This window comes from Grammomys surdaster, unplaced genomic scaffold (genome assembly GCF_004785775.1).
Source record: "Grammomys surdaster isolate TR1022 unplaced genomic scaffold, NIH_TR_1.0 279, whole genome shotgun sequence".
NCBI lineage: Eukaryota > Metazoa > Chordata > Mammalia > Rodentia > Muridae > Grammomys > Grammomys surdaster.
Window position 1 is genome coordinate 406307 of NW_021604720.1, and position 14216 is coordinate 420522.

The window sequence follows — 14216 nt, forward strand, 5'->3', positions numbered from 1 at the left end:
TCTGAAGCAGATCTGTTATAAGCATTTAAATACAATCATTGGTGCACTGGGAGCCTGCCTTGACCATTTTGAATGAAGTTTCTACTCAGGCTTTTCTTCCAGAACGTTTAAAGGAAAGATAGCCCATTCCTTTAGATTGCCTTGTTGTCTACTGCTATGTGGATACATAGTTTCTCTACAGTCAGCACTTCTGTTTTCGTTAGTTAAGAAGGAGCTGCCTAGAGTAGATGCTTGCTCATCAAGGCATAACCACTTTGTCCTTTTCTTTACCTACAGCTCGAGAGGAAAACGTGGCCACCTTCCGAGGCTCAGAGTATCTGTGCTATGACCTGTCCCAGAACCCCATCCAGAGCAGCAGCGATGAAATCACTCTTTCCTTTAAGACCTGGCAACGCAATGGGCTCATCCTCCACACGGGCAAGTCGGCCGACTATGTTAACCTAGCTCTGAAGGATGGTGCGGTCTCCTTGGTCATTAACCTGGGGTCCGGGGCCTTTGAGGCCATTGTGGAGCCAGTGAATGGGAAATTCAACGACAACGCCTGGCATGATGTCAAAGTGACACGCAATCTTCGGCAGGTAATGGCCGGGGAACAGCGAGCCTGTAAGGCCCATCTTAGGCAGACACTTTGTGGGGCAGGTGACTGGTGAGGTTGAAAAGGCTAGAAATCTGGGTGTAGATATGACAAAGTATAACTTTCTCCAAATTTTTGCAATTTCAGAAGGAAAAATGATTAAACTATTTTTCTCCTCATCCTTCAAATCCACATTTGGACTTGTTATTGAAGGGAAAAAAATCAATTGCACAGATAATAAAAATGATAAGTACTTTCATCCTTTTTATTCTGCTTTCCTTTTATCATTTTCTTAATTACTTTCAAATCTTATCATATTGTTGTTAAATTCAATTAGGGGCAGCATTTTGTTTCCACAGCTTGATGGATCGTCCTCATTCTTTGAGTATATGTTCTCCTTTTTAATTAAGTTAGTCATTGCCATGATGTCATCATTTTAATTCCCTCCAGGAAAAGAAAATCTTGATTTTATAAACCTCTCCTATTAATTTACCATCCCTCCCTACCTTTGGTTATTATTTTTTTCTTCTCCCACTGTTATGTGAACCTCTAGCCTTAGAATTAATTAGCCGGGATCTCTCTGAACTCATGTTTCTCTGTTCCCTGATGCTGTGGTCCTGCCTCACTGCCCTTGTCACTACCTCCGAGACTCTTCAGTTGCCTGGGAGGCCTGGCAAGTGGAAGCACCCAAATAAAAATGTCAACTTTGGAGCAGCTTTCCTGAGGCTGTGTGTGCTTGAGAACTCCCATCGCTTGTGGATTCTAAGCAGGCAACCCTGTCAGGTGACACCGCGTCCAGAAAGCCTGAGACAAGCAAAGCAGTTTTCCATTTCATTACTAATAATGATAATAATCAAACCTTATCAGTGCACATCAGCAAAAGAAAAGCGTTTCCCACCAGAGCCAAGGTCTGTGCTGAGATGGTCTTTTTTCATGTGTCTATGTTCATTGGTATTTTTCTCTACTTGTAAATTTGTCACACAACCCAGTTGGACAGCCTTCATCCTTTATTAATCAGAAAACAGTATGCAAATTTCCAGAAAGTGCTTATCAAATTTCCTTCTGCAATGTGATGGATTTCGTGCCGTCTCGTGTAAACATGAAAGCATGCGACATGACAGGTGTTTGCATATGTTTTCTGTTTGATAAAAGTATGACTCCTAAGAAATGCTAAACAAATGGCGAAGGCTGGCACACATTGAATCACATTATAGTCAAAATATCCATCTACACACTTAACTCTAGCAAGGAAGCCAGCTGATTGGAAGATCCCATTCTGTTTAGAGTGGAGTTGTTGAGTAACTCTCCCCTGGATTCTTACCACATAGGAATTTGAATTTTGTGAGTCATTGATCTGCGATTTCCTTCAAGGTCAAATACCTCAGATATGTAAGTGCTTTCATTTATCTGCATTCATAGCTACACAGAAGAACTTCGTAGCAATCAGAGATTCCCAAATCACATTTCCATTTGCAGACATAGACTTAATGTATCTGGGTTGTGAACTCTAAACCTAAAAGTGAATCATGACCTTTTTCAACCTTTGATTGCTATGTCCAAAATAATACCTTTGGAGCCGCAGTTAGCTGAGGGGAAATTCCATGTTCTGGGTAGCATTATCAGGTCAGGTGTCTCATCAATTTGTTTCCCTTGCTTTCTACCTACATACCCACTTCCTACTTGTTCATGAATGGTTCTAAGGTGCTAACAAAACTCACTTTTGTTTCCACTAAAAACACTTTCCTAAGAGTATGAGGCCCCAGCTAAGCTCTTTAAACCAGAGCAGATAAGTTAAATTATTATTCAAATATTGTTGTAATGTTTCGGTCAGGAACACTGTGAGAAAAATCACCCTGTAGAGTTTTTAATATATTCCAAGTTCGAAGGTCCAGCTTCTCCCTGTGCCCTTGGACAAGTCACTTAACCTTCCTTCACTATAGCTCGAATTTGCAAACTTTGATTACAGTGCTCCCCAGCCAAGTGTACTGCAAAGTGCCTTCTGCTCCAGAAGAACTATGAGCTCATCCATGGCCTGGGTGCTAGATTCCCTGTGATGTGCAAATGATTTACAAGCTGAGCCATCACTCTCAGAGGTGACTACTTCTGCCTGCTGCCAAGGATACAGGAAAATGGAGCTTCCTATTCTAATTAAAGCTGTTGAGTGCTTCAGATGTGGAGTACTTCTTAGCAGAGAGGATCTTGATCTTATGTTAAAACACACACACACTTGTATCACTTAAAATATTGAAATCAAAATTCAGAGAAAGAGGTTGATTTTCACAAATAAAATCCATTTAATATTGTCTAGTCTAAGATCACTATATTGTCCATTAAAATATTTATATTATCCCTTTTCAGTTCCCTAGAATACATTAGAAAAAATTGAAGACTCTGTATATTTTAAATAAACTTTAAATAGCCTCATAAATATTTGATAATAAGCTGATGACAACTCGTCTACTTTTTTTTTGGCAAAATCTAATGTTTTTGTTGGGAAAGATTTATCTAAGAAAAATTGTCCTGTGCCTGGGATTCATAATAGTATCTCTTACCAAATAGGGCAGAACAATTGTTCCCCACCCTATGGCCACCAGTGTGTGATTTAGTTCTTATTCCAACTCAGAGCCAAGCCCAGATACTTTACTGGGACTTCTGATTGTAAAGTTTAGAATATGGACTACATACATGTGCTTGTTCTAAATTATAGTGTGTGTGTCTGTGTGCATTCGCATGCGCACACACGCGCGCGTGCACACACACATACACACAGAGACACACTTGCCCGTGATTACACAGGAAGGATTGCCTTTTATCTTGTTAGCCCTCAAGGTCAAGTCCCTCACATTACCTGCTCCACCTCTGAGTACCATTTTTGGTAAAGCACACAAAACAAGGGGCAGGTGTCTCAGCCTTCTAGATGCCCAGCTCAAAGGGTGTTGTCAATTTAGCCTTTGAAAATCATCAGTAAAGAGAGATTAATTGTAGTGAGGGGTTTTTCAATTATCTACCATCCTTCCTGCTATTCATTTACAAAGTTGTTTAAAAGCTTAAAACACAATGTTCCAAAGGAATTCGGGGGGAGGGGCTGTCTTTCCATCCATTCGGAGAAAGTAAAGAAATTAATAACATTATTGAGTAATAAAAAATAAAATTTTGATGTATTCATATGTCACAGACATTGAAAACCGTAAGTAAATGAAATATGAGAGTGTTCCCTCTTGCTCACAAATCCACAGAAATCAATGGGGTCATAGATTAGCCTGCTGAGACCTACAATATGCTGCATAATGAAGTCTTGCTGTGTGAGGTTCAGTGTGCTAGCTTTCAGTTCTTTTCAGAATGGTCCATCCATGTAGTTAGATTCAGATGTGAAAAGAAATACTAACATACTATTAGTATGTAGTTATCTTTTTATCTACCTATGGAGTGGCTTGTTTGGGCTCGAGGTGGGGGGTATTTTCTTTCAGTACAGGAGAAGTACATGTGTTTATTAGAGGGTGGGAAGGAAAACCCACTCAGAAGAGTCCTGGAAAGTAAGTATGATACTAATTCTAAGGGGTGAGGTGTTGGTCTGAGTGGTATTTGAAAGGAAGGGCAGTTGCCTTGACTGGTGGCTGAGTCCACAAGCAAGAGTTTCCATAGAGTCCTGGTCTCATTGTCTCTCCCCACTCTCTTTCTATGTTGGGTGCCTTTTTTTTGAAAAACTAACACAAGATCACTCATACGATGCGTCATTTTACTAACAGACTAATGTACTAACACCCTAACAACTCATCTTTGGTTTTAGTTTTTATTTTTAATTAACAATCGTTCTGTTCACAATTTTTAATTTCCTTTCTTCCCCCTTCTCCGCAAAGCACTCAGGCATCGGACACGCTATGGTAAACAAACTACATTGTCTGGTAGATATCATTCTTATTGTCTTTTTTTGGGTTTGCCGTGTGTTGCTCCCCCTTTCCTGCCCGGCCCTCCTTTTGTCCTCTTTAGACTTATTTCCTCTTCCTTTTCAATTTTTTTGTTGTTAAATTAAATGCAAGACTTTTTTTCTTTAAAAAGAAAAACAGAAGGAAACGTAACTGTCCAGAAAACAGCTATTTATTCGAGTTTGTTGGGACAGTTCTTTATTTCCAGACTTCTTTTTATTTTTCTCCAAAAGTTATTTTTTTAAGGGAACCTCTTCAATTAGTTATATTTTTATTTACCTATTTTGAAACCTCTAAATGACAGTCTAGAGACAACAGAGATTTTAGTGAGGGCTTCCTTCTGCTGTGTCTCCCCCTCCTTCTTTCTTCCTGTTTTCTCTGTCTCCTCCCTAATCCTTAGTCCCTCTCTCCTTCCCTTTCTGTAGCTGTGGCTGCCACAGGTGATCTTGGGGGAGGAAAAGATGCTGCTTCCTCTAATCTTCCTCTCTCTTCTTTGACCTCATTCCCCACTGTGGCCAAAGGGAGTGCCACCAATTGTTTTCTTCATACACACTGCATGGCATGGTCCTGTCTCGTGGAACACCCATCAGCATCTGTCCCCCATTTGCCTCTATGTTACTAACAACTGGCAACCGACCATCAATCCAGTTCCACTCTCTTCTTTCCCCCTACCCCAATCTCCATCCTCCTCTCATTTTCCATATTTTTGGGGTTGGGTTTGGACTTTTCTTTTCTTTTTTTCTTTTTCTTTTTTTTTTCCAGTGAGGGAGGTGGTAGGCAGGGGAAGTGTTAAACTCATTAGTTTTGAGTGTTTTATTTCCCTCTCCTACATTTACTTTTTTTTCCTTCAGTTTCTTCAATGCATGCGTGTGTGGTGTGGATTTAGATTCTGTTATTTTATCCTTTCCCCCATAGAACTACTTTTCTGCCCTGCCTTCTCTCTTGGCCCCAGATACTTTCCGCATGGGTGTGTTAGTGTGTGGTGTGTGCACGCTCTGAGACTCCATCTTTTTCTCTCTGCCCTCTGCTTGTGGGTGGAGCCTGTATGAGTGCTGATCCTCTCCTTTGCCATTATCATTATTATTACTATTTTGGTTATTATTGCCTCAACATTCATTTCTTTTGGTTAAAGTTGCTTTTTGAGTTTGTGCATTTTTTTCTGGTGGTGGTGGTGGTAGGTAAGGGAGGGTAGGGTTGGTACCTGGGGTAATCCATAGCATGTATCATTCCGGACACATTAGAACAGAGACCCTTCTCCTTCCCTACCCTGAATGCATGTTTGTTAGTGTGGTGTGAACCATAAAAGAAACAAATAATAAAAGAAAAGAAAAAAGGGGGAAAAATCCACTAACAACCAAAGACCAACCCCTAACATATACCATTGTCGAATGTCTCCTTTGATGTTTTTCATTACTACCATAAATAACAGCTATAAGAAAAAAGAACCAATCATTTTTAGCAATGAACCAAGACAAGTGAAATCGTCTGAGGGTGGTTCCATTTTCTAGCCTGACTCAGTGAAGTTTGTAATGGGTGGAAGAAGGTACTCAGCTTAGTCATTCTAACATACTGTCCCATTAACTACCAGGGAAGACTGTAGGCTTGGGACATAGGAAGGCAGACCAGAAAATGGAACTTGAGCTGCACATACCAAAATCAAGCCAGATTAGAAAGAGCACCTCACCAAAAATCTTAATGGAGCTGAAACCACAAGTAGGGGAAGCCATTAAGTTTTAATAGGATTGTAAGGTCACTGCTGGGATTTTCTTTTGTCCCTATGTCCCACTACCAGGTGACAATCTCTGTGGATGGCATCCTAACCACAACAGGCTACACTCAAGAGGACTACACCATGCTGGGCTCAGATGACTTCTTCTATGTTGGTGGAAGCCCAAGTACAGCGGACTTGCCAGGCTCACCTGTGAGCAACAACTTCATGGGCTGCCTTAAAGAGGTAACTTTTGCATACTTCCATTGAATGGGTAGATGGTATGAGTACTTAAGCAAAACCAAACCAAACAAAACAAAACAAAACAACCAAAACAACAAACAAACAAACAAGCAAAAAACAAATCCAGAAAACCACAGTGAGAGAAAGACAAAGAGCCAGTGGGAGACAGAGAGAAATCTAGACCTGTGGCTGTGCATAGCCTCTAGTCTTTGAGTGAAATGAAATGTTATAGGAGACAAGATTTGAACTTTAAAGGGCCTATCCTTTGTTGGGTAGCCTTGGGTTTGCTACTTAATTATCTTGTGTTCTCCTCTAACTAATGAAGACACATATCACATATCGCTTAGCTGTGCAACGTAAGTGAAACAGTCATTGCAGATAAAATCACAAGGAACTAGACACACTTGAAGGCTAATTTTGTGCTTTTTACCCAGCAAGGATGAGAGCTGTGGTTAAGCCATACAGCTTGTGTGCCTTGTCTAAAATACAGCACATGTATTGTTTTATTGTTATTGAATATGGCAGCCCCAAGACTATTTTTTTCTCATTTGTTCAAAGGGAGGCAAAAATTTCAGTGTGTAACATCCATGCTCAGAAAAATGGGCCTGCTTTTCTCTTTCTATTTTCCTTCCCTTAAAGTGAGTCCCTGTAGCTATGAGAAGGCAGCAGGGCTTGGTGGTCACTCATGTATTACCCTAGTAGCTGATGTGTTGAGACTCTGTCTGAGAGCAGAGGAGCTTCAGTCAAGTGTAAGTTCAACTTCTAAGGTCAATTGTTGAGGCAAAAAGAATCAGACTTGATTTGTTAGAGTTCTTTCACCACACTATGTCACAGAAGCACCATACTGTACGTGCTTTCTTTAAACTAAGCTGAGCTTGATTGCCTGAGATATCCATACCATCTCCTTAGGGAAATTCCTGGAGAAGCTAATAGCGTTCCTTCTTCTAGACAAAAATCTCTTGTGACATCTTAGGAGACTCCCCCTGGGGCATATATTTTTATTCTGATTATGGTTATTTGGAGTTTACTGCACAGCAGACATACAGTTGACATTGTTGAACAGGGACTTGTCAGTGGCACCAGATGGTGAACAGGAATTGCCTCTACTATAACTGGCACACAGTAGGTCCACAGAAAGATGTTTTGAATGGACTTATTTATCAAGAAACCATGATGTACCTTTACATGTGCTCTTTATAAGTGATGGTCTCTGTGCTCAAAGACTGTATAGCCTGGGAAGGGAGATGAGATCAGAAAGTGAATAATTACAACATAGGACCATATGTTCAGCACCACAGACTTAAGGCCCTGACTGAACAGAAGAAACAGATAAATTTTAGGTGGGAGTCAGTTTTAGAGAAGAAGTGACATTTGAGCCAAGCTTTGGCTGCAATAAACCATGTGTGAGTTGAGAGGAAACAGTAGAAATCAAAGACATGATAAAGGAGTAAAGGAGAAGAGATTGCAATTGTATTGTTCTTAGTCTGAAGGACAAATGGAAAGGAGAATCTAAAAACTGCTGTCCTCTCTCTGATGATTGTTCCCCTACATTCTGCCAGCTGGGGTGACACAGTTGTTTCTGAAGAAATTGTGGCAAGCACATAGCACTTGTTCCCTGCCATTTACTCCTATTTAAATATAATAAGGGCACACATTTTTAATCATTAAGGCTTCTTTACCTGAATAATGACACAGAAGCGTGTGTTTATTTGCAATGCTTTTGTCCTTAGCTCAGGTTTGCTCCCCAACTAGCTGATAATTTATATTAACCCGTTTATACTATTCTGTGTCTGCCATGTGACTGATTATGTGTCCTCAGTTACATAGGTTAGACTTCCTTCAAGTCTGGGTGGTAAATATCCCATGCCTCTCTCTTTCCCAGAGTTCCTCTCTCTGTCCAGAAGTTCCGCCTTACTATTCTGCCTTTTGCATAAGAGACTTTTTATTTTAACCAATCAGAAGCTGCCTTAGGCAGGCAAGAAAGGACAGAGACACATCTTCACACAGTGTACCAAAACATCACTCCAACACAGACTACTCAGTGTCTTATGAATTCTGAAAGACTCTAAAACTCTGCTAGATTCAAACTGGTTTGAAATGTGCTCTCATCAGAAAATGATTGCAACATTCCCAACACCAAGGACTTGGCTCAGGAATGTACCAAGAACTGCCTAATATGGCACAGGCCTCCATTTTTCTGTGGGACAACCACCCTGAGCATGAAGTTTCCTGGAGGGAACTTATGGGTCACATATTCTCTATGCCCAGTTATTTTAGATCATCTGTATATTACATATTTTGGGACAAAGTACCAGTTTCCCAACTATAAGTTTTTTATCTATTAATAAGGAAGATTATCTCTGAATATTTATAAAAATAGCATGACACTCATGATAGCTGTATTCATGCAAAATTGAGATTTAAAAATATGCATATATGCATATATATACATATATATGTATATATGTATACACACACACACACACACACACATATATATATATATATATATATATATATATATATATATATGAGGAATGGATGGAGGGAGAAGGTAGTTATTGGAGATTATGTAAAAAACAGAAAGCCCTTCAGAAGTCTGTCAAATGTTGTTAAGTAGCTCACAACTTTGTAGGGCTAGCATAAAGACTTATTGTGACCCTCTAAAACTCACATGGAAGATGAAAACTTGGAGATGCAATTTAAACCTTTAATTCCAGTGCTGAGGAAACAGAAACAGGAGTCTTCACAAAACTTGCTGGCCAGATAATAAAGCCAATCTCCAGGTTCAGGGAGAGACCCCTATCATTAAAATCAAGTTGGACAGTGACTGAGGAAAGCAGCCCAAATCAACTTCTATCACACACACACACACACACACACACACACACACACACATACTTATGTGTGCATGCATACACACTCATGCATGTGCACACATACACATGTATATAAGAACACACATGCATATGCTCACACATGCATTTGCATGTGCACATGAGCACACATATGTAAACACAAATGAAGTGAAACAATTAAAAATGATTCCTGCATACACACAGGGACACACACCCACACATACATGTATGCATAAAAGTTTATGATATTTCTGGAGAACAGAGTCAATATTTGAAACAACTAGTGGATAGAATTTTCCATTTTTGCAAGCAGTAGAAACTTAAGCTTGACTTTTAGAAAGGAATGGCGAAAACATTGACGACAGAAGTGGTCTGTAAAACAGGGTTTTGCTGAGCCCCACCTTGTCTATGTTGCATATGAGTTGGTTTTTCTAAGGGTCTGTGAGGTCTTCCAGTTTGTATGAGAGCTTGAACATGAGTCTAATGACATTCTGATGTAGGCTTATTTTTCTGTTTAAAGACTGCATTTACTTGTCTTTTGTCTGGGAATTCTTGTGTTTTTGACAACTTAGTAAACCAGAGGACCTGCCGGCCCCGATGGGCTTTAGCTTGTCCTCAGGTGAGTCCTTGTTTTTGATCATTTAACCTCATGACAGCCTCTGTTCTTACAATATAATACCACCTTTCCTTCCTCATCTCTCTTTCTTTCTTTCTTTACCTATTATCTCTTGTCATTTGTGGCTCTAGGTTGCCCCAGCTAATTGAGTACTTTAAACGCTGTTTTCATCAAATTTGGGACATGGTGAAGGGCTAATGGGATAATAGACATTTGCTTTATTGTTGTAGAAACAGATTTTACTTGGGGAACTCTGCTTCATTGCTGAAAACTGAGTTGTGACTCTGCTATTGAGCAAAAATGACTGGCTATCACCGGTGTGCACATCTCTCAACTTGATATCTCTGTGAAAGCCATGTCCAAGTTGTCATCAAACTATTGTGTTTCTCTGCACACCACACTCCACTTAATCCAATAATATCACCAAATTAACATCTTGATCATTTTTGTACTTTACTGTTTTAGCGTATATATTTTGATTTTGTTTGTAATAGATCCCCAGGCCCTAAAGTTGTTAGGTTTGTGGGGAGCTCAACACACTGATTTTTGAATGAACAATACATCACAAAATGGGTACATAGTTTTTATCAGATAAATAATTTGAGGCACAGCTGACAATAGCATTTATAAAAAATACTTTGCCATGGCAATACTTGAATCTTTTAAGATCCCTCAGATAGCCAATATGAGGGAAATAAAGGGTCTCAACAAAGCTAAGAAGGATGACCTGGATTCTCTCTTAGGAAGAATAATACAAGTCTGGAAAGGCATCATATTATAATGAAAAGAGTATCTAAATGGAAAGTTAATAGACCCTGGGGCTAGAGAGTAGCTTAGCATTTAAGAGAACTGGATACTCTTCCAGAGAACCTGGGATTGATAGTTAGCACCAACATAGTGACTTATAACCATTTATAATTCTAGTCCTAGGGGATGTTCTGGTTTCAATGAGCATCAAGAATGCATGTGGAACAGAGACATATATGCAGGCAAAATATACACATTAGTAAAATAAACTAGAATAGAAAACTACTTAACTGTGTTAGGAACATAAATTTGATTACTTTGTATGGCTTAGTATTAGACACTGATTTTTTTTAAAAGAGTATTAGTTTGCAAACTTATAAAGAGGAGATCCTAAGAGCTCTGTTGTGTTCTCAGGGACAAGTGAAATGATGAGCATAAGCCACACATTATTATACAATGATAGCTTAGAAATGTAACAATTATTATGTATAACCTCTTATAAAAGAGTTGTGAACATGACTCTCAGTGAAAATGCATCTGCCTGTGATCTCCTAGACTCCTGTATTAGCAAGTCAACATCAGGGAAAACCTTATTTTAAAGTGTCTCCCTATTGAAAATCTCTCATATTTGTAAAAAGAGGGATAATCCAGTCACTCATTCTTGGTCTTTCCCTTATTTCTGTCTTCAGTCATTCATTTTATGCTGTCAATCTCCCTTTGTTAGACTACCAGCTCCAAGAGAAGACATAATTACCATTTCCCAGCAACCAGAATGTTTTCTGGTATTAAAAACTGTGTTCAATTATTAGTATACCCTTTTACCCTTCTTCCCTCATTTCCTTCCAGGTCTCATGTATCTCAGGCTGACCTGAAACTCATTATACAGACCTCTGCTGCATATTTTCTTGTTCTGCCTCTATCTCCCAAGTGTTGGGATTGCAGATGTATACCTTCACATCTGTATATGAGATGCTATGGATAAAACCCATGTATTTGTGTCTGTTAGCAAGTACTCTAGCAACTCAACTATACCCTTATCCCTGGGAAGCCTATTCTTCCTTAAGAAACAGTCTGTGCTTCTAAAAATTTCATTTAATAAGCCTGTCTAGAATAAATGAGTTATCTACTTGGAGCTCTAAGATCTGGTGAGGTTCAGATCAACATTGTCTTAGTTCAGGCTGCTGCAGCAAAGCTGGTTTTTTGTTGTTTGTTTTTTAAACAAGACAGGCTCCGTTATTATTTAAAAAAAAATGAAAATGTGCTTTTGTCAGCACTAGAGGTTGAAAGTCTGAGCTTGGGATGCTATCACAGTTATATTCTAGTGAGGGCATCTTCCTGTTGGCAGGGTGTCATCACTCATTGCCTCTTTACTTGGTGGAGAAAGGGTTAAAGAATTTCCTAGGATCTCTTTTATAAATTCAACCAAGGCCTAATTACTTGAAAGTCTCATCTCTGAATACTTAATGCTGGGGGTTAGAATTTCAAATAGTGGCTCAGAACACTCTAGCATGGTGTAAGGAGGAGTCCCTACCCCTAAGCAAGGAGGTATTGATAGTTTAGGCCGCCTTGAGGAGGGAACATCAATTGATTGAAGTGTGTGACTCCTGGTGGTGTAACTCAGCTACTGTGAATGGCTTTACACTCATGAGTGTATGAACAGTAACAAACTGGACTTCCTGAGTTATAAAAAAAATAAGAGGATATGAAGTTGGGTTGTATATCCGTAGGGGGAAGAGTGGAAGAGTGAGTATAAGCAAAATGTATTCCATGACATTTTGAAAGAGCTAGTTTTAAAAAGGACTGTTATTGTATATTCTTTGGTGAGCTATGAACAATCAGCTCATAGGTATAAGTAAGTACTGAGAGCATACAGCATCCCAGAGACTGGTAGGATATATACACGTATAAAGTTCTTGCTTTAGAGGATCTCAAACTTGGTAGGAGGAAACAGATATATATATTTATAATTTTCCTGAAAGGTAGATAATACAAAAAAACAAGACATTCATGCTTGTAATGGGGCTGTTGAGAAAGGAATTCTTTTATTTCTGTAGTCCAAGAATTCTTTGAAGACATAGTACCCAAGCTGAAGTTTTAAGATGAATGGAGAAAACAGGAAAGAAAGGTGGGGTTAATGAGATAGTGTATGCAAAGGCAAGCAGGCAGGATACCAAAGAAACAGTGAGGAGCTTATAAAAAGTTTATGAATACCAGAGAACAAATCATAAGATCAGAAGTTTTGGAAGTAAGGTCACATAATTAGCTAGATCTAGTTCACTTATTCCATCCTCTATCCTTGGTCTTTATTATGTATCAACATAGAAATATAGTGTATGGTACTCATATTGGCATGCTATTCATCAAGCCCCAATTCTTTAACCAAAGTTTGTCCATACACTATCTGGACATGCCCAGGATACTTTATTTTCTTTTCAGGAAGTTGAAAAGCAGGCATGGGAAGAGAAATCTATCAGATTCAGCACAGGACAGGATAGTACTATCCAGAACTGTTTCTACAGAAAAGTGTTTCACCTTGACTGGTCTCAGTTTCCAACTACCTTTCTGTCAGGATATACATTTTCTCCTTTTCTGTCTTTGGCATAGCTAAGCTGCTGTTCTATGAAGCACAAGTGGTGATATACAATCTATGCCAATACTGAGTTATACAGTGATGCCCTCAGATGCAGGGAGTTCACTGGGGCCCATCACAGTGCCCTCCTACGTGCTGGACCGTCTATGCTGTTCAATTAGATTCTTTCTGCATTGTCCTCCTTTCTCTTCCATCTGGTACTTCTCCCCTGCACCCAGGGAATTAGAGTCTCTCTTTGCCCATGAGGAAACCCACATGCTGTCTGAGACTTTTAGAGCAGACTGGCCTTTCTCACCATCTTTTCTCATGACATCTCTAATAGGAAGGAAAGAAAACCAGGAATATTGGGAGGATGGAACATATATTCAAAGGAAAAAGGATTGAGGGGAATACCATTGTGCACATTACACCCCAAATCCCTTTGTGATTATTAGCCATTTAAGACAGAATGGGGTTTTGCAGCCAGAGATAGTCTCTGAACAGATGATTAATGGTTTAATTTGTAATAACTTTACATTTTATAGAATCCTGATAGGAGTCCACATCTGGTGAGTGAAGCTATTTAAGGCTGTGTTAATTCTGTTAATTGCTATATGTGTATTTGAATTGCTGGCACCTGCGGGCATTTGAATAATATGTTTGTCGTTGCCTTAAAAAATATACTCATTTTATGTTATTCTGTCTCACTGTCTTCTGCTGCTATGTTCTGAAGCTATACCTTAATTTTTCTTTTGATTTTTCTTTTACATTGCCCTGTCTCTTTTTCATTCACTATTCTACTCCTCTCACATATACACTTTTTTCCTTTAATTCAGTGCTTTACAAGATCTTGTGTTGGTATTCTTCCTAATTTATTAGGTGGGGACAAATATCTGTCTGTACACAGGTGACTTGGGGTCATGGCACATGTCTGGACATCCTCTTTTCTCTAGTGTTAAAAACATTGTGTAACTCAGA

At 39.2% G+C, this 14216-nt stretch overlaps 1 protein-coding gene across 1 annotated transcript in view; it reads left to right on the top strand.

Annotated features, from left to right (window-relative positions):
- Positions 1-14216, top strand: part of Nrxn3 (neurexin 3) — a 1478337-nt gene that overhangs the window by 384902 nt on the left and 1079219 nt on the right. Inside the window, exons 4-5 of the mRNA XM_028777283.1 lie at positions 277-578; positions 6290-6451. Of these exons, the coding sequence (XP_028633116.1) occupies positions 277-578; positions 6290-6451 (464 nt within the window). The remainder of the gene's footprint in view (positions 1-276; positions 579-6289; positions 6452-14216) is intronic.